Source organism: Mustela nivalis (assembly GCF_964662115.1).
Source record: "Mustela nivalis genome assembly, chromosome: 5".
NCBI lineage: Eukaryota > Metazoa > Chordata > Mammalia > Carnivora > Mustelidae > Mustela > Mustela nivalis.
In genome coordinates, this window is record NC_139024.1 from 684993 (window position 1) to 705779 (window position 20787).

The following is a 20787-nucleotide window of genomic DNA, read 5'->3' on the forward strand; positions in this document are numbered from 1 at the left end:
GAGCTGTCGCGGAAGCCGGCGAGGCCGCCGGGACGGGCGGGGCGGGCCGCATGGAGAGACGCGGGCGAGGCGCGAAGCCGTCCCCGGGCCCGGCCCCGCAGCCGCCGCCGCCGCCGCCTCGGAAGGACAGGAAGCCCAGCATGTTCGAGAGGGAGGCCGTGAGTGCGGGCCGGGGCCGGCGGCGGCGGGGCGGGGGCGGCCGGCGGCCCTCGCGCCTCCCGGGCTCGCGCTGCCCTCCGCGGGGCTCCCGGGCTCGCTCCGCCGCGCGCTCCCTCCGTCGTGCTCCGGGGCCGCCGCGTTGACGGGGCCGCGCGCCCGGGGGCCGAGCTTCGGAGCCGCGGCCGGCGGGAGGCTCCGCGGGCGGGCGCTGGCGGCCGGGCCTCCCCGAAGGCGCCGCCGGCTCTCGCGGGCGCACAGCGCCGGGCCCAGCGCGCGGAAGCCGGTCCGGAGCCCGGGGCCTTCTTCGACCGTGGGGACGCGAGCCGCGAGCGGGCGGAGCAGGAGGCCGCCGGGCGTCTCCGGCCTGCCTGGGGCCCGCCGTTCCCGCCCGCAGGACCGAGAGCGACGAGGCGCTCAGGTCGGCGGGACGCGTCGGGCACGTCGGCTCCGGGTCGCGCCGCGGGGCCCGGATCCCAAGGAAGGAGCCGAGCGGCCTCGCGCCGGCGGGAGGTGGGGCCGGTGCCCCCGGGGCTGGGCTGGGCTGGGCAGCCGGGCCCTTCGCAGCGGGCCCCACGCGTGGCCCGGACTCGCGGCTCGTCTTCGGGGAACATGCGGACGTTTCTAGGAGTTTGCGAAGACCTTTCCTGGAACGCAGTGTGCAACGTGCGCATACGTGCTGCGCGGCTCCTCGTCCGCACAGCGCCAAGTTCCGGGGGCTCCGCAGTTGCGCGCGGTCGGTTGGTCGTTTCTGCTCTTACGGGAGCGGGTGGTCACGCCGCTGACCGTCCTGTGTTCCAGGCTCAGCGGTGTGCGCCGTCCGTCGGTCTTCCAGACCTGTCGCCAGCCGGAACGACAGATCCACACACGCTGCTGCCTGGACCATAGTCTGGGAATAAGGGGACACGGACCAAAGCCATTTTGCTTGGTTGACGTGGATGTGCTCAGTCACAGCTGTCTGCAAGGTCTGGACTTCGGGGACGCCTGGGAGCGCTCCGGGGGGCAACCGTCCCAGGGTCCTGGGATCCAGCCCTGCATCGCGCTCCCTGCGGGTGGGAAGTCTGCTTCTCCCTCTCCCACTCCCCCTGCTTGTGCTCCTTCTCAATAAATAAAATCTTAAAAAAAAAAAAAAAAAAAAAAGACCTAGCCTCTAGGAGTAAAAAATTTGATAGAGCAGAAATGGGGAAGACACTGAGAATGCTCACTAAATGTGTCTGAGGACAGTAAGTGCACCAACGCCTAATTTCTAACTTTGGGGCAGTAGAAAATTCCTCTGTTCTTGAGCGTAGGACACGTGAAGACACATAACACAGTGTAATGTTTAAATGTCTTTTAATTTTACATACGGTGCGTCCTTTTTTTCTTCTTCTACTAACAGCACCTCCATTTTTCTTGGGAGGATTAATTCATTTCCCATATGATAGAGTTTTGATGGGACTGTCGCTTTCCTTAACTTTGTGGTATAGATGAAACCCAGAAGCTTCCAGAACTGTGAGCAAATAAGAAATTCTTTAAACTGCCTGGTCTGTGATATTTTATTACGGCAGCTCTAGAAAAACTAATATACAGAAACAAGCGACAGTAACTCATTCAAGAAGCAATAGATTCCCTGAACAGCTCCTATATCAATTAAACTTAAGTTTAAAACTGGAGTTTAAAACTTTTCCATATAGAAAGTTCCAGTCCCAAATGGATTTTCTGGTGAGTTTCTGCCAAATATTACAGTGTTCTGCAAAATTGAAAAAAAGGGAATTCTTCCCAATTCATCCAATGAAGTCAGCATTCCTCTATTCCTCATAAACATAGATGCAAAAATTCTTAACAAAACTACAGCACATTAAATCCAACAACATGTGAGAAAAATAAAATACAACTGCACCCAACGTAGGAACACCTAAATACATCAAGCAAGACATAAAGGGAGAAAGACAATAAAAGGGGACTTCAGTACCTGACTTGTATAATGAATAGGTCGTTCCGACGAAAAGTAAAACATCAGCCTTCAATGACCCATTCAACCAGGTGGACTTAACAGATACATCTAGAACATTCCAGCCGAGGGCAGCAGAATACATTCTGCAGTGCACATGGAACGTTCCCCAGCACCAATCACTTAGGCCACAAAACAAGTCTTCATAAGTTTAAGAAGAGTAAAATACCAAGAATCTTTACCAACCACAATGGTATGGAACTGGAAGTCAACTGTAAGAAGAGAACGGAAAAATTCAAAAATATTAAGGTTAGAAACATTCTATGGGACAACTAATGTATCAAGGTAGAAATCAAAAGAAAAACTTTAAAATTCCTTAAATGGAAATGGAAATACAACATACCAAATATATAGAGTGCAGAAAAGCATTTCCGAGAGGGAATTTCATGATAATAAATGCTTACCTCAAGAAACAAAAAATAAATAAGCAACCAAACTTTACACATCAAAGACTAGAAAAAGAACAAATGAGACCCGAAGTTAAAAAGACCATAGAAACGTGAAATTAAGAGCTGGCTTAATGAAAAGAAAACTGACAAACCTTTATCTACATTCGCCTAAGAAAAAAGGGAGAGGGCTCAAAGTTAAAAATGAGAGAGGAGAAAAAAATGAAAGAAGAGATATTACAGCTGATGCCATAGAAATACGGAGTATCATAAGATAATATTAGCAGTTTTATGCCACCAATTTGGACAACCGAGAAAAAAATGTATAAATTCCTGAAATTGAAAACCTGAACAGACCGATTGCTGATGAGGAGATTGACTCAGTAATGAAAACCTCCCAACAAACAGAAGTCCAGACCATATGTCTTCATTGGTGAATTTTACCAAACATTGAAAGAATCAATACCAGTCTTTCTCAAATTTTTCAAAAAAATAAAAGAGGAAGGAATACTTCCAAACTAATTTTATGAGGCCAACACTACCCTGATACCAAAACCGTACAAGGACACCAGAGAAAAGAAAACTACAGGCCAATAAACCTGATGAATGTAGATGTAAAAAATACACAAAATATTGGGCCAACTTTTACAGTACTTTAAAAAGATCATATACCATGGTCAAGTGGGATTTATTCTATGATGCAGGGGTGGTCAGCATCCCCAACAATCAGTGTGAGATTGCATTAGCCTAATGAAGGATAAAAATCACATCATCCTGGGTGCCTGGGTGGCTCATTCAGTTGAGCGTCTGCATTTGGCTCAGGTCACGATTCTGGAGTCCCAGGAACAAGCCCCACATCAGGCTCCACGCTCAGTGGGGAGTCTGCTTCTCCATCTGCCCTTCACCCCACTCATGCTCTCTCTCCCTCAAATAATTATTTTTAAAAAATTATGTCATCTCAATAGATACAGTAAGAGCATTTGATAAAATTCAATATCCATTTATCCTAAAAACTCAACAAAGTGGGTTTAGAGGGAACATACTTTTGTATACTAAAGTCCGCATATGACAAACTTACAGTGAACATACAAAATGGTGAAGAGCTGAAAGCTTTTCCTTTAAATTTAGGAACAAGACAAGGATGCCCACTCCCACCACTTCTATTCAACATTGTATTGGAATCCTAGCCAGAGAAGTTAGGCAAGAGAAAGGGGAAAAAGGCATCCAGATTGGAAAGAAGAAAGTATAACTGTTGCTATTTGTGTATGACATGATATTATATATGGTAAATCTTAAAGCCTCTACCAAGAAACTGCTTGATTCAATAAACATAAATATTGCAGGAAACAAAATCAATATTAAAAAATCTATTGCAGGGGCGCCTGGGTGGCTCAGTGGGTTAAGCCGCTGCCTTCAGCTCAGGTCATGATCTCGGGGTCCTGGGATCGAGTCCCGCATCGGGCTCTCTGCTCAGCAGGGAGCCTGCTTCCCCCTCTCTCTGTCTGCCTGCCTCTCTGCCTGCTTGTAATCTCTCTCTGTCAAATAAATAAATAAAATCTTAACAAGAAAATCTATTGCAGTTCTATACACAAGCTATCAGAAATTAAGAGAAAAAAATCCCATTTCACAATTGCATTAAGAAGAATAAAATAGGAACAAATTTAACCCAGAAGGTGAAAATCCTCCAGAGTCTTACAGTGAAAACTGTAAGACATTGATGAAAGAAATTGAAGTCAACACAAATGAATGGAAAGATACTCAATGTTCCTGGGGTGGAAGAATTAATATTGTTAAAATGTACACACTACCCAAAGCACTCTACAGATTCACTGTAATCCCTAATAAAATTCCAATGGCATTTTTCACAGAACAATTCTAAACTTTCTATGACATCACAAAAGACCCCAGATATCCAAAGCAGTATGGAGGAAGAACAACAAAGCTAGAAGCATCTCTCTTTAGGACTTCAAATTGTATTTCAGAGCCTAGTGATAAAACGAGTATGGCATTGTCATAAACACAGACATGTCAATAGGGCAGTAGAGTCCAGAAATAAACACACATTTATGGTGAATTATAACAAAGGAGCCAAGAATATACAGTAGGGAAAGGATAGTATTTTCAATGGTTATTCGGAAAACTGGACAAGCATTTCACATGTACACAAAAATAAACTCAAAATAGATTGAAGACTTGAATGGAAGACCTGAAACCATAAAATTCCAAAAAGAAAACATAGGTAATAAACACCTTAACATCAGTCTTGGTGATGATTTTTTAATCCAGCTCCAAAAGCAAAGGCAACAAAAGCAAAAATAAAGAGCTGAAACTACATTAAACTAAAAACTTTTAGCACCGCAAAGGAAGTCAACAAAGTGCAAACACAGCTTACTGAGTGGGAAAGGTTATTTGCAAATCATTTAAGGGGTTAATATCCAAGATATGTAAAGAACTCCTATAACTCAACAGCAAAAAAAGAAAACAAACAAAAAAACCACCTTGCAATTGGATTATAAAATGACCAGAATTCGTGAATAGGTATTTTTCCAAAGAAGATGTACAGATGGACTTCAGGTACAAGGGAAGATGCTCAACATCCTTAATCATCAGGGAAGTGCAAAGTGAGTGCACCTGAATGGCCAGTCAGCTAAGTGGCTGCCTTCAGCTTGGGTTAGGATCCCAGGGTCGTGGGATTGAGCCCCACATCCGGATCTCTGCTCAGCAAAGAGCCTGCCTCCTTCCTCTGCCTGCCACTCTGCCTACTCGTGCTTTCTATCTCTGTCAAATAAATAATCTTTAAAAAAAAAAAAAAGATATTGGGGCGCCTAGGTGGCTCAGTAGGTTAAGCCTCTGCTTTCGGCTCAGGTCATAATCCCAGGGTCTTGCTCAGCAGGGAGCCTGCTTCATCCTCTCCCTCTGTCTGCCTCTCTGCCTGCTTGTGATCTGTCTGTCAAATAAATAAGTAAATAAAAACAGGTATTACCTCACACCTATTTGATTCACTATTATTGAAAAGACTAAAGATGACAAGTGTTGGCAAGGATGTAGAGAAAAGGCAGCCCTCGTGCATTGTTGGTGGGAACATAAGCGGGTACAGCTACTACTGTGGGTAGTACAACAAAACAATATGGAGGAACGTCAAGAAATTAGAAGTAGAACTACCATACAATTCAGCAATTCCATTTCTGGGTATTTCTTCACAGAAAATGAAAACACTGATTCGAAAAGATATATGCGTCCCTCTGTTCATTGCAGCATCATCTACAATAAATAGCCAAGATATGAAAACTTCCTAAATGTTTACTTATTTCACCATTAAAAAAAGAATGAAATCTTGCCATTTGCAATAACATGTGGACCTTGAGAACAGGCTAAGTGAAATAATTCAGACAGATATTGTATGATTTCACTTCTGTGTGAAATCTGAAAAGAAAAATATGTGGAGGTCAAAAGGTACAAACATTCAATCAAATAACAATAGTAATATTATATTTGAGTGGGGTTTGTTCTAGGAATGCAAGGTTGGTTAAACATTCAGAAATCAGCTAACCATATTAACAAACTATCAGTGATGAAAAACAGGCTGGTAACATTTCGACTTATGCTCAAGCAGGTCACCAAATGGTCACGGCTGTGCCTGGACACTGATACTAAGACAACAGCCTGTCTCTGGGAACCATCTGCAGAGTTCGGACAGATGATACGTCCTTGTTCTGATCCGCTGCCAAGAGAAGAGCTGGGAGATTCTGCATTTAATCATGTTCTTTCTCTTGCCGACCTGCCGGTCAGATGAACCCCTCAGAGGGGGCAGAGAAAGGGACGTGTTGTCCAGTGCCAGTTTCTGCCACACAGATCCATCGGTGGTGGAGAATAAATACTCTCACAATACTTGAGGACCGGGAGGTCTGATATTTACATTTTAAAGTACTGGCCTCTGCAGTAAAATATGGACAGGGATGAGGAGGGATGATAGAAATATGTATTATATAGTTAGAAAAATCTAGAGGTAGTAAACATTGAAATTAATAAAAGTTTAATAGGTGGGTGCAATTTAAATCACCTTAAAGCCTCACTGGGAAAGTAGCAGAAGAATAAATGCTTCAGAGTAAATTGAAAGATTTATGTCAAAATAAATTATTTAGAAATAAAAATTCTTACATAATTACCAAAGTAAACCATGTTCCTGGTTAGAAAAGCTGTTATGAAGTTACAGAATTACTTAGTTAACCTTATTCATTAAAAAGCATTACAAAGTATAAGGCTATGTTCATCGGAGCCCTGCTATCCCTCTAATCCGTTCGCCACACCAGCCAGAATGCACTTTTAACACTAATGTGGAACCTACCCCTAACGTCCTTGAACTTTTCCAGCGGTTCCCACTGTTCTGAGAATAAAATCCAAAGTGTTCATCACATTCTAGTCAGTGCTTCAGGACCTGCTCCTTGGTTGCCTTCCTAGCTTCCATCTTGTCACCATTCTGCCTCACTCAGGACACTCGAGCCACACTGACCACAAACCTGCTCCTAGAACATGCTCTTTGACCTGAAGACTGTGTATGTTCTTTTGGGGCTTCAGCCCATATACAACTTCATTCATAGGGGCCGTCTCTGATCACTCTGCTAAATTAGCCCTTCCCAGTGAGTTCCTCCCAAGTTGCTTGGTTTTGTTTTTATAGCAATTACTACTATTTAAATCTGCTAATTTATTTTTGTGTGTGCTTTCAATAGTCAGTCGGCCCTCCTGTCCATTAGAGTGACCCCCGCGTGAGGGCAGACTGCTTGATTATGAGTTCGCATAAGCCCAACAACAAATCCCTCGCTAGTACAATGGAGCTCATCACTGTAACTTCAGAGCCTACAACATTTATCTAGACCATATTAGGCACCACATAACTATTTCTTTAAAGAATGTTGAATGTCGGGGCACCTGGGTGGCTCAGTGGTTAAAGCCTCTGCCTTCAGCTCAGGTCATGATCTCAGGGTCCTGGGACTGAGCCCCACATCAGGCTCCCTGCTCCAGAAAGGAGCCTGCTTCCCCCCTCTCTCTCTGCCTGCCTCTCTGCCTGCTAGGATCTCTGTCAAATAAATAAAACTAAAAAAAAAAAAAAAAAGAATGTTGAATGTCACAGAGTGAATGCATGTTTAAAAGCATAAAATAATCTATGTACCAAATCAGTACACATTTGTTATCTTTCAACTTAAGACTGTTATTTATGTAAATATTATGTAAAGACTTGGGTAAATAATGGTATTATTTAATCAAGGACAATTAAATAAAAGTAATTAAAATGGTAAGATAGGGGCGCCTGGGTGGCTCAGTGGGTTAAGCTGCTGCCTTCGGCTCAGGTCATGATCTCAGGGTCCTGGGATCGAGTCCCACATTGGGATCTCTGCTCAGCAGGGAGCCTGCTTCCTCCTCTCTCTGTCTGCCTCTCTCCCTACTTGTGATCTCTCTGTGTCAAATAAATAAATAAAATCTTTAAAAATAAAATAAAATAAATAAAATGGTAAGACAATGACGGATAATACTTTCATAACCTCAGGGTAGAGAACTGGCAAGTTCTCTTTACACACGTCTCCTAGCCACCCAGTTGCCCTCTGTGGAGGCCTGTCTTGTTTCTGGTTCTTTTGTATCTTCCACGGATATTGTAAATATATGTGTGCAAATTCGTGTTTCTAGAGAGATGATAGCTAGCCAGTTAGGTTAGCTTTCTTTTACCCAGTTGATAGCCAGGAGTGCATCAGTGAATCTAGGGCTCAGCGCTTACTCTGTCACAGAAGTCAGTCAGAACGGGTTTCTAGACTTTGTGTCAGCTCTGTCCCATTGTATTAGGGTTCTTAAATCTAAAATTTCATTTTGTAATTAAAGAAATGATCTTTCTCACTTCCTGCCCCTCTTGCAGTATACACAGATTTTAAAAGAGCGACTGAGAGACTCGATTCACGATGTTCAGTACGTGGAGCCTCCATTCGATGATTCGATCGCTGACTTGGGTAAAGAGTGGAAGAGTGCCCTGGCCAAACTCAAGTTTGCTAATTCATACAGAATGGAGCCGTTGAAAAAATTCCAAGCTCATTCAGTAGAAACTAAAGTCCAGCAGATACTAACAGTAGGTTGATAAATATGTGCGACAGCAATATCTTAGCTTTGCCCATTTGGTCAGCGTATTCAGATTTATGGCCATACATTCCATTGACTTTTTTTTGTAGCATTTGTCTCTGAAAATATGAAAGTACTTTGTAGTCACCCTCAAGAATCTTCCCATCGATGCCATGAGCTAGATTTAATTCTTTAGTTATTTCAACTCTTAATTATCCATAAGTTATTTATCCCTCAGGTGTCATGTTTTCCAGTATTTGGAGGAATGAGTTAAAACACACTGCATGTGTGTGTGAAAGGCGGTTCCTGGACCTAAACCCTGTAAGGACAGGCAGCTGCTGACACACATGTCACCAACATGATGCTAGATAAAGTGTTCTCTCATCTGTCACATCGCCGGTCCCTTCTTGAAACTGACTGGAATCTAAAGGCCGGTTTGGACAGTTATTTCCAGGCTAGTCCAAAAAAGCTTTTCCAATTTTATAAAGTACTTTAAGACTAATATTAATACCAACATTATTTATACTAGTGTTGGTATCTGAAGGCTGTGTTGTTCCGATGGAAAGGATTCCTCCATCATCTTTCTTAAGGACCAAATTAAAATTTTTCATTTATAGAAAGTTTGAAGGACAACTTTTTCTTCTTTTATTTTTTTAAAGATTTTATTTATTTATTTATTTATTTATTTATTTGACACAGAAGGACTGCGGGAGAGGGAACACAAGCAGGAGTGGGAGACAAAGCAGCAGGCTTCCCGCTGAGCAAGGAGCCCAAAGCAGGGCTCCGTCCCAGGACCCTGGGATCATGACCTGAGCTGAAGGCAGGTGCTGACCCGACTGAGCCATGCAGGTGCCCCGGGACTACCTTTTCGGAATCACCTTTTCCTCTGTGGTCTTGAGTGCTGGGCACCAGGCACCCAGGCACCATCTGATGGCCAGATTCCCCTGTGGACTCCACCAAGCCTGGGTCCACCCCAGGCATGTTCCTTGTGTCAAAGTTTCCTATCCCTTCAGTTTGTGAGGTGTATTCCTTCAGTAACAACTTATGTGAGCTAGCTGTTGGGAAGAAAGCATCTCTTCATTTTGTATAAATGATTAATACTATTTTAATAATACCAAAGTTAATTATTTAAATGAATTAACTTTTATTATTACAGAAGAATATTTAGGAGGCCTACTCTGGCCTCTACTACCATAGACAGATACATTTCTGAGCTGAACTAATCATTGTCAGATGGCTCACGGCTTCAGGAAATAAAGAAATTCAACTCCGTTTGATACAATGAAATAATTATTACTTTCTCTTATTTAAACACTAATAGCAAGCATTTGTGACATGAGAATACACATTTTGGTGTCTCTTTTGCTTGGCCTTACCGCATAGACGGAGTTCCAATTTACTGGATATAATGGATTTCAAGTTGTATTTCCGTACGTTAATTTACAGAATTGCATGGAGCATGGTGGGGTGAACAGCTGATTGGCTGTGTGGGGGGATAGCAAGGGGTCATAAAGAGGTGGGGGTTTTCCCTGGGGTTCACAGAAAATTCATCACAGTTCTAGATGCAGAAATAGTACATACTGCTGGAGCCTGTGGGTCTTTTCCTAGAGCAAGCACTCGCCCTTTGTTAAACAAGAGCATATAGGTGGGCGGAGCCAGGGTTTGTTAGGCAGATGGAAGAGAGAATGGATGTTGTTAAGCTTCTGAAAGAGGAACCACAGCCAATGCCTGAGGGAGACGAATGCTTCTAGACCCAGTTTTAGGTCCAGCACCATTCTAGAAGGGAATCAAAACCGATAAAACAAAACAATATATTTGGTTTTACATGCGTATAAAATTAGCTGTTGGGGGCACCTGGGTGGCTCAGTGGATTAAAGCCTCTGCCTTCAGCTCAGGTCAGGATCCCAGGGTCCTGGGATCGAGTCCCACGGAGCCTGCTTCTTCCTCTCTCTTTTTCAGGCTGCCTCTGCCTACTTGTGATCTCTGTCTGTCAAATAAATAAATAAATAAAATCTTAAAAAAAAATATTAGCTGTTAGGAGTTCGTTTGTTACCACAGGACCCAGAACCATGTTAAGACATCATTGTCAGGTCACTCAAAGGCATGTGCATTCTGCTCACTGTGTGGTCCAGTCTGCTTACGGGCTGTGGGAAAGCTTAGTGCTTCTGACGCCCATCTGTGTCCCCAGCTGTGATGAATCCACAGCAGACATGGCAGACAATCTTGGATCTCCGCGTCCTGGCGTCCGCAGAGAGCAGCAGAGTGCAACGCCATGGGGAGAGGGCTAGGGAAGTGGCTTTGAGTCAGGGAGACTGGGGAAGACAGTAGTCACGTAATACAGGCTCCCGTCCAGGAAACCCAGGCTTTAGGAAAACTCAGAGTTTTCCCAAAACTCTGAGTTTTAGCAAATACAGAAATTATAGGAAGATTTCCTTCATCTACCTAAGCATTCCCGGAAGCACTGTTTTAAAATTCCCGAGTGTCCCGACTAGCTTTTGATGGAGTGACCAAGTAAAGGAAAACTTATGGGTTAAGTGTTGGTAATGAAGAGCAATTGAATGTAATTAAAAACCCAAATCAACTTTATTCAACATTGTTATTGAAATAAATTGTCAAGCACAACATTCATTTAATGTTATTTGGTTAGAAGGAATGCATGTATTATTTTAAAGTTCTGTGGATTAGACATGTTTTCTTCAGTTTTTATATGGAAAATGGTTTGGAAATTAAAATGTCTTTCCTATTTTTTTAAAGGAAAATCTTAAAGATGTCAAATACGATGATCAAGTGTTCTGTCGCTTGTCACTTGACCTAGCAGACCGCATCTTGTCAGCAGTGAAAGAATTTGGGTACCACCGTTACAAGTTCATTATAAAAGTATTATTTATCCAGAAGACTGGTCAGGCAATACATGTAAGTACCTCACTGACCCAGCATCTATCAGCCGGCGCCCCCAGCTGTCCCCTCTAGTGAGCTGGGAGGTCCCGTGCCGCCGCCACCGTGTGCCTCTAGGGCCCCCAGGCGCCTCTCTGACAAAGGCTGATTTTGTTGGCTGGATCTTCCTTCACTGCCTATTATTGGAAAAGTCCTCACCCAGAAATGGCAACTTTCTATTGATAATTTATTAGACTGTCCGGCTATCCTATTCCTTGATCACACTAATTTTGGCAATTTAATGTCATTTGATAATTAACCAGTAAATTTATTTTGAGCACTGATGGGAGTCAGGTCAGTCACTGAGAAAAGAGACAGGAAATGCTGAGACGCAGACCGCGGTTCTCCAAGAAACTCTCCTGTACGCCGGAGAGAAGACAACGCAGCTCAGAGTTTAAGAAAGGGAAAGGGACAGACAGTGGGACTGCGTTGGTGCCCGAGTCCGGCTGACCTAGAAATGAACGCGCAGCGACAGTCGGAGGCTGTGGCCAGGGCACAGGTGTTCCCAGCTGTGGAGGGAGATGGGCGGTCGCCTACAGGCAGCCGCCCTCACGGTTCAGCGGGCTGGTCTGTAAGGGGCCCTCGGCGTGGTCTCCGGCCAGAGGCCTTGGTAAGCAGCAATGCAGTCGTTGTCATTGACCATAACGGAGACATGAGGCCACGTGAGCGGCCGGTCCACGTGTGGCCGCCGGCACGTCTGCAGTCTTCACGGAAGCAGGCGGAGGGCTGCTGGTCACACGAGAGTCGGTCAGCAGGACAGACATGGCCTTGGCTCCCAGGGAGACGAGAACACAGCAGCACCCACTTCTCACGCGGAGAGGACGGCAGTGTGACGGGGTGGCGGAGTGGCCCCTGGGACTGTCTGGAGATGGGGCAGACCCTCTGGTACCCGAGTGTGAGGAGAAACCAGCTGTGCCGGACCAAGGACGTGCAAGCAGAGCTCTCCGGATGCCACGATGCCGGGGCAGCCGGTGTGCATGCTTAATAACCCATGTGCTTGCATGTGTTCCGCGGTGGACACGGGCGTGCTGTCCGTGGCAACAGTACCAGACAGCACACCGCCCCAGAACGCAGAAGCTTGAAACGAGCCACTTATCTGCTCATCATTCTGTGGGTCAGCCCGGCTGCGACGGCTGCTTTTCCTGCTAGTCTTCCTGACACACTCACAGTGGTCGGACATGGCCTCGCTCTCACGTCTGGGGGCGGGGCTGGCTGTTGGCTCGGGCTCCTGGGTTCTCCTGCATGTGAGCCACCGTCCGTGGGCTGAGTGGCTTTCCTTATGTGGGGGCTTCCCTCACAGTGTTCGGAGCAGGTGGGAGCAGAAGACCTCTGAAGGCTTTGCTTGAAGTCATACAATGTCCCAGTCTTGGGCTCAGAGCAAGTCCTAAGGCCAATTCATACTCAACGGTTGGAGGAACAGACTCACCCTCTTGGGAGAAGCCACAGAAGGTTTGTGGTCACTTATATCCACCACGGAAAAGTAGGCTGTAGTTAGAAAACATGGGGCTTTGTGAGTGAAGCAAAGGATTTAGAATTTTCCCTAACAGCCTTCTTGGATAATCAATGCTATTTCTTTATTTCCAAACAAGGTTCTAATAAACTTTCCCTTGAGCATATTTGAAGGATGTTAAGGAAAATCCCGTATCCGAGAGTGGCACGCCGCGGAGCATCCTGTGTGCAGAGCTCCGAGGCCCGGGTTCAGAGGGCTCCTGTGCCTGCCCCCAGACAGTGCTGAAGGTCCAGTCCCCGTGTCGGAGAAGGACCGCTTTCAGGAAAGGGGAAATGGGAAAAACTAGTGTTTAAATATCACTTTCTAAGACACCATATAGACTTAAAGTTTACTTCTTAACATGTTCAATTCATAGTTGGTCTTTTTTGAAATTTGTGTATCCCAGATTGCCAGCAGGTGGATCTGGGACGTTGCCTGGGACAGCTGGGTTGCGGCGAAACATGAAACGGAAGCGTACGTCGCCTTGGCCCTGGTGTTTGCGCTCTTCTGCGAATAGCTTGTCATAGGCCCGGGAGCGCAGGCTTCTCCGCTTCCGAGGCCCGTGGCTTTAAAGATTGGCACTTCGTGGGATCAGCTGTGCTTTCGCTTGCAGCTGCAGCCTCGCTGTATTCTTCCAACAGCAAACAAGGAAAAGCCAAGTTTTTACCTTCATACTTAATAGTTCTCACATTTATTAACATTCTGTTGCCCCGAAGCATAAAGGTAAGGGCAGCGCCCGCAGCGATAGAGACGGGTGCGCAGGAGCTCGCAGAGGGGCCGTGTGCAAACACAGGGATTCCTTCTCGTTCTTTTTAGAGTTAAGACAATTAGAATTTGTCAAGTAAATGTTAAAATAGATTTTGGAAAACTTCTAAAGCCAGTTATATTTTAAATGGCATTTTAATATGTTGTAGGCATTCTTTCGAAAGGAATTAGCAAGTTTGGATTAAAGACAACGTACTTAACACATCCTTAATGTGTGGTCATTCCTTTTGTTACTCTGTTAGTTCAATTCTTTTTAGGTGCAAGAACTGAAAAACCTAATCCAGTTTTTTGTTTTGTTTTTTTAAAGAGGAGAATTTCATTTTCCTGACATTTGATCAGGGACTCGGGGGTTTTCTGCCTTCTCCTCTCCTCCAGACTTTGGCATTTGTTTAACTTGATATAATCTGATCATGTTCCCGTCTATGACTAGATGGGTCATAGTTCCCTCCTTGGGGCTGAGGGCGCATTTCCCTTTGCAGGAGCGCAGGGCCCCACGAAGAGTAGACAGAGCTCCAGCGTGGAAGAAGGGGACGGGCTTGGAGGAGGCGACCCGTCGCGCCTGTCATGAGGTAGCTCTCAGGGCTGTAACCATGTCAAACTTAAGGGTTGGTTGAAATAGCCATTCTTGAATAGTCCCAAGGCTGGAGAGTGGACGGTGGGCAGAGTTTTCTGTTCACTTATGTGTCCTCCTGAGCTGGCGAATCCAGGACCAACAGTTCGGGGCTGTGCAGCAGAATCATGGGTCACCGCCGCCCCAGATCTTCAGCACGGGAGTGATCCGCGGTGAGCCACGGCTACAGAAGTGGTGACGAGCCCGTGCAGCAGGTCGGTAAGCCGTGCGCCTTCCTGGGGAACTTGAGGATGTAGTAGTAAAGCCTGTGGCCTCCTGTTTGTAAAGAGTGATGCAGGTGGCGCGGGGGCCACGTGACAAATCACGGAGCGCTTGGCCCAGCCCTTCAGAGAGCCCCGGAGCTTCCTCATCCTCAAATGGGACCTGCAGGTATTGCCTGATGGGAGTTCTTACAAGGACCTCCTCAACCCCATACACACCTCGTTGAATTCCATACGAGCGACTCTGACCCTCCCGCCTCCTCCACCTCCCCTGCACGCCCATGATCTGACATCCGGCTTCTCAAAGCTTTTTACAGCAAGTTAGTGACCTTCCTCTGCAGACCTCACAGCACTCCTCTCTGTCCCCAGCTTCTCCTCCAGATGCATTTTGAGTCTCTTTCTTAAGAAGGACTTGGCTTGTCCCCACGGAGAGTCCCTGTTCTCTGAAAGGGAGGTACATGCAGAACATCCCCAAAGGAGCCATAGACCAAAGAAAGAGGCCAAGTCCAGCTTGAGGAGAAATGGTTGGTTAAGGGGACCTGCGGACAGAAGCGCATCTTGGGCAGCAGTGTCGGCTAGACCTCTACACGCCCACCTTCCTTAAGACCCACTTTTTCAGCCCTGCAGGGTAGGCGTACCTGCGGGGGACCGGCGAGGGGGGAGAATGGTTAGGAATCGTGTGTCAGAGTCCGAGCTCCAGGGCAGGGCAAGCAGGTGAGGCCCCGGGTGTATGCCTAATTAAGGGTGCCCTCAAGCAGAAGGATGGCCACAGAGTGGCCACCGTGGTGGGTTTGTCCAAGATGACCTCGGTCTGGTCCCCGCACACCCCTCCTACCAAAGCCCCTCGAGCAGACGCTATTCTTCCTCTCCGTCCTTGACACAGCCACTCTGGCCTTCAGTGCCCCGGCTCCTGGCAAAGCCTCCGTGTGTGCTCATGCCTCTTCACACCCCGTGCCGCTGCTGCCCCCGGCCCCTGGCTGGTTCCTTCTCCTCAAGACAAGAGCTAGGGGACCCCGGCCTCCATCTCTACTGACTCCTGCTACCATTCTTTGTGCCTTCGATGTGCACATGGAAAGCTGTCTAGTGAGGCAGTCCCCACGCAGGTGCTGCTCTGCTATGAACAAACTCGGGTGGCCACAGTCTTGTCTTGAAACACCAGTGCCCCAGTAGCATGACTCAAATTTCAGCTGTTCTGCTGCACCGACTGAGGAAGTACATCACATCGAGCGCAGACCTCACAGCCAGTGCCCAGCCACAGATCGCCACACCGATGGCCCTCACGCAGCCCGGGCCTCCTCGCCAAGCCCGTCAGTGACAGGTCACTGCACCCAGTTACTCCTGCCTCGGGCCTCAGCACAGACAGCAAGGAGTGTAGCTGTATTGCTTCCTTGCCTCCCAGTGACAGCCCCACGGGGTGTTTTACAAAAATGGACCATAAAAAGAGTGTTCCTTTTTACATTAAAATTTTGTTTTATAAAATGTGCCCCCCAAAGTTGAAAGCACATCAAAGAAATAAGTGAGGAGCTGACAGTGAAATTGGATGTGGTTAGGAAATTTGAAAATGACAAGAATGAAGCCCCGAGGATGACCTCGGCCTGCATGAAGCTCCTGTCCAACACGGTAACGTTGGGTCCACATCTGACTGTTTGTGTTGACGAGACTTTCTTCAGCTGTGGTCAGAAGACAGAGCCCAGTGCGTCTGGCTAGCATTCAGGCCAAGTGTTGGCATTACTTGTCACGTCGAAACAAAACTGTTATTACAGACAGAATGAAAAGCGAGTTCACTGCAGTCAAGTCTGGTTGTGTCCTTTCGGAGGCCCACAGAGCTGGTTAGTGGTGAGCTCTGGTTAAGGTGCTGGGCCAGGCCAGGGCACTGCTGGGAACCCTGCATCCGGGTCACACAGAGCAGTTCGAGCAGGTGACCGACAAAGGTGAAGGGACACTGATAACAACTTCACGTTAAGGACACTTGAAGGTGTTGTAGGACATTGAAAACACAAAACATCAGCTGTTGGGATGTTATCAAGGCACAAAGCCTAAGTGATGGCAGGAGAAAGCAAGTTCCAACTACTCTTGGCAAAGTGTTTACACAGAAATAAAGCATGAATTCTCGTGTTTTTCGTATTTATAATTTACTAAATATTAGTTTTACAATTTAAAAAATGCTCTATACATTTACAATTGGCAGTAAGGGAGTTTTAAACGTTTTACCAAAAGTTCTGGGCAATTATAAATTTTCTCTCTGATCACGAAGATCACTGTGCGGTCTCAGTTCCTGCGGTCGTTTCTACAGTCCAGTGCGCTGCTGAAAACTGGGAAGTCTGTCCTCTAGCTTCCTGACTCCTTGACCAGCTCCCGTTTGGTGACCTCTTGCCCTGGCTCACCTGGCTCCTCCGTTCACCCTGTAAACTCTGCTACCATCAATAGCTGTATGACCTCTGAAATCCTGGACGCCAGCAGGTTATTTTTATACAACCCTTTTCTGTCCTTAGGACTCAGCACTGTAGAATCCTACTGAAATCTCCATTCCATGCCATAACCCACCATTAAACAGCTCCCTTACAAACACCCTCTCTTGCGGGTCTGGGAAAACCCTTCCTGAAGGAAACGCATACTCATAGCCTGAATTCAAGCAGCTCAGTTTGACTGAGAACATGGAAAAACCAGACCGACTGGTTTCCCTTGAAGCTCCCCACCGAAAACAAACCACTTGGCCCCCTAGGAACGTTGCTCCTCCTCCTCCCCCCCCTCCTCTCTCACTTCCGTGCGTGGTTTCACCTCCTATTTCAATCAGGAGAGAAACCGCATCAGAGGAAAATCTTTCAAGTTTTCCAGCAGCGAGTCTCAAAACCTCCCTGCGCCTGCAGCCACATTCTGTTCCATCTTGTCGCAGTGGATGGACTGTGTTCTTGCTGCCAGGGGGTCACCCAGGCCCTGTGCTGGCCGCAGGCCTTCCCGAAGCTGTCTCCCCTAGCTCCTGCACCTGGTGTCCCCTCTGCGCCCCCTCGCCAGCACCCAAGCTTGCTCGCCTCTGTCCCACCTTAAAGACGACCGCCCTTCTCTCTCCGGTGCTGGCGCAAACTTCCTCCCACGTGCACCTCCTCTTCCCACCTCGAGGGACTTCAGTCTAGCTTCTGAAGTTGTCACACCTTAGAAACAGCTCAAAATAATGAAGTTTGCTTTTTGGCCCCAATTTGCTAAATACAACGGACATTTCTCTGTCCTCATCTTATTCAGCCTCTCAGTTGAGACGGTTGACTGTTCCACTGTATGAAACGCTCTCTCCTCAGAGTTTACAGTATCTGTCACTTAGATTTCCGCTCCTTTTCTGTTTCCAGCTGGGTGCATATATGGGGGTATTGATGAATGAGTGAATGATTCCTACGGTCTCCGTCACCCTACGTAATTCTTAGTTCATAGTTGCTTTTCCTAAAATGTTTGTGGAATAACTGGATGGACATTATTATTTTAATCCTACAAATGAGGAAATGGAGATTGAGAGAGATTAACAATTCACCCATTCGACACGGACCACGCGGCTATTACGTGACACAGTTGGTACTGACCACAATCTTACCTCATTTTATTTCCGAAGAGAGGGAGGGGCAAACGGGAAGGGAGAGAGAGAGAATCCCACGCAGGCTCCACACTGAGCAGGGAGCTCCAGGCTGTGCTCAATCTCACCACCCTGAGATCAAGACCTGGGCCAAGATTAAGAGTCAGGTGTTCAGTTGACTGAGCCACCCAGGTGCCCCCAAAATCTTAACTCTTTAAAAAAAAAGATTTTATTTATTTGATGGGACGGGGGGAGGGGGCGGAACACAAGCAGGGAGAGTAGGAGAGGGAGAAGCAGGCTGCCAGCTGAGCAGGGAGCCTGAAGTGGGACTTGATCCCAGGACCCCAGGACCATGACCCCAGCTGAAGGCAGAAGACTGAGCTACCCAGGTGTCCCCAAAATCTTAACTCTCACCATTCGCTCATGCCAGTACCGTGTATATTTCCCCCCAACTCCTGGCGTCTGCCTTCACGTACCCGACTCTCAACCCACGTGGGCTGATGTGCCTTTTCCCACCTCAGCCTTTTTCAGGCTTGAAAGCCTATTTCCTCTTCCGATTGTCCCTTCACCTGGAGTTGTCCTACCCCAGTCTCTTAAGATACTTTTCAAATTCTATGTCAACCTTAAAATCGCAACTTTTGTACTTGTGAAAGTTAAGCTGCCTTTAAATACATTACATATTTGTGTCCTGGTCTTTCAGAGCGGAAACTGCCCGTGGGTAGGGATTGTCCTCCACAGAGGGTCTCCTTAGTATTCCGGCCATAGGGGCGCCTGGGGGCTCAGTGGGTTAGGCCTTTGCCTAGAGCTCAGGTTATGGTCTCTGGGTCCTGGGATGGAGCCCCACGACCCGCTCTCTGCTCAGCGGGGAGCCTGCTTCCCTCTCTCTCTGCCTGCTTGTGATCTCTCTCTCTGTCACATAAACAAATAAAATCTTTAAAATAAATATTCTGGCTCTAATAGGGTCATTGACTTGGCATGATGAGTTTTGAACTTGTGTCTGACCTGGAGACGGAACACTCGAGGGAAGAGAGTGGACCAAGCCCGGGGCACAGCTATCCTCCGCACCCGCCTGCGCACGCTTCCTGCTGAGTTCTCCCCAGGGGATCTGAGGGGGCCCTGAGCACTGAGAGGGTTTGGGGTTAAGCTGTTGATCTTTCTTGGTGGACTCGGGCCATTTTTTTCAGCGGGTGGGGAAGGAGCTGGTCCGGGGCTGTGAGTGCGAGCAGAGTTTAGGTTCGGAGGGCTTTGGGAGCGTCCAGCCCTGGCGCCATTTCTGAGCGGACCCGGACAGGGTCAGGAACCGGCTGCCGGACCTGTGGCGCCCTGCCCAGGCGCGTTCGCCGAGGGGAAGCCAAGCCGCAGAGCAATCAGTCCTGGGCCCACTGTCCGGACGGGGGCCGCTCTCGGACCAGGACGTGCCCGCTGCGGGGCCCGCCCCGCAGGTCTGTGTTCCCTTGTCGTCGCGACGGTCCGCCGTGTCCCTGGAAGGTTCGGTCCCGCCGTGCGCGGGTCGCCCTGCAGAGGCCCAGGTGAGGCCCAGGCACCGGTCCGTCCAGCCCAGAGAAAACTCTCCCCGCGTGTCGCCGCGTGGCCAGCGGCCGTCGCCGGGGACCTCGGCGCCGCGCGGACCACACAGGAGGCCCCGCAGAGTCCGGAGGGTCCCCCCGACCCCCGGCTGCCTCCCGGGCTCCCCGCGGAGTCCCGCGTGCGAGCCGCGCTCCAGCCGCTCTGGCCGGGGGCTGCGGCCGGCCACGGAGCCGGGGCGGAACCGGCCGGGACGCGCGGGCAGCGCCCCGGCCCCCGCGCAGGTGCCCCGGAGGCGGGGAGGAGCGCGAGCCGCCGGCGGAGAACAAAGGCGGCCCAGGGCGGGGGCCAAGGCCGCCTCGCGAGGAAACGGGCAGAGGCCCCCAGGGCCCCCCGGAACAGCCCACGGGGACGGGGGCGGGGCCGGGACGGGGGGCCCCCGGGGGGAGGGTCCGTCGGGAAACCGGGGCAGGAGGACGGGGACCCCCGGGAGAAGGGGGCCGGGAGGAGAGTCCCTCGGCGAGAGGGGAGGGGCGGAGGGGACCCCGGGGGCAGGCGGCGGAGGGTCCCGGGGAGGGGGCGGGGTTGGGGCGGGGGCGGGGCGGCGGGGACCCCCGGGCGGGGCGGCGCGGGCGCGGTGGGAGGAGAGGGCGGGCGCGCGGCGGGGCCGGGCCGGGGGCCGCGGGGAGGGGGCGGCGGGCCGGGGCGGGGCCGGGGGCTGGGGCGCCGGCGGGAGGTGGGGCCGCGGAGCGCGCCGGGCTGCGGCGGGCGGGGAGGCGGCGGCGGCGGCGGCGGCGGCCGGAGGATCGCGCGGGGCCGCGGGGCGAGCGGGGCGGCGGCGGCGCGGGGCCGGGGGCGCGGGCCGAGGGGCGCGGGCGCGGCGGGAAGAGCGGGCGGACGCGCGCGGGCCGCCGGCGGCCTCCTTCCGCCCCCTCAGCCGCGGCGGCCGGGCGGCGCGCTGGCGGCGGCCATGGCGGTGGCGGCGGCGCTGGCGGGCCGCGGGGCGCGCGGCGGCAGGGGCCGGCCCCCGGGCGGCGGCGGCGGCGGCGGCGGGCGG

At 49.3% G+C, this 20787-nt stretch overlaps 1 protein-coding gene across 2 annotated transcripts; it reads left to right on the forward strand.

Moving 5' to 3' along the window:
- The first annotated feature begins 13 nt into the window (after nucleotides 1-13).
- On the forward strand, nucleotides 14-14025 carry DYNLT2 (dynein light chain Tctex-type 2). Of its 2 annotated transcripts, XM_082730444.1 has the most exons (5): nucleotides 71-158; nucleotides 6146-6435; nucleotides 8435-8641; nucleotides 11386-11544; nucleotides 13461-14025. In XM_082730444.1, the coding sequence occupies exons 2-5, from the start codon at nucleotides 6322-6324 to the stop codon at nucleotides 13569-13571; spliced, it is 591 nt and encodes a 196-aa protein (XP_082586570.1). In that variant the 5' UTR covers nucleotides 71-158; nucleotides 6146-6321; the 3' UTR covers nucleotides 13572-14025. The 2 variants fall into 2 exon arrangements, with proteins under 2 accessions (XP_082586571.1, XP_082586570.1); XM_082730445.1 differs by lacking the exon at nucleotides 6146-6435 and having other exon boundaries at nucleotides 14-158.
- The last annotated feature ends 6762 nt before the right edge of the window (nucleotides 14026-20787 follow it).

Excerpts from the sequence above, each read along its gene's own strand:
- DYNLT2 (XM_082730444.1), top strand. The coding sequence starts at position 6,322 with ATGAACCCCTCAGAGGGGGCAGAGAAAGGGACGTGTTGTCCAGTGCCA. Across the intron at positions 8,642-11,385 it reads AAGTCCAGCAGATACTAACA|GAAAATCTTAAAGATGTCAA; the intron begins GTAGGTTGATAA and ends ATTTTTTTAAAG. Across the intron at positions 11,545-13,460 it reads AGACTGGTCAGGCAATACAT|ATTGCCAGCAGGTGGATCTG; the intron begins GTAAGTACCTCA and ends TGTGTATCCCAG.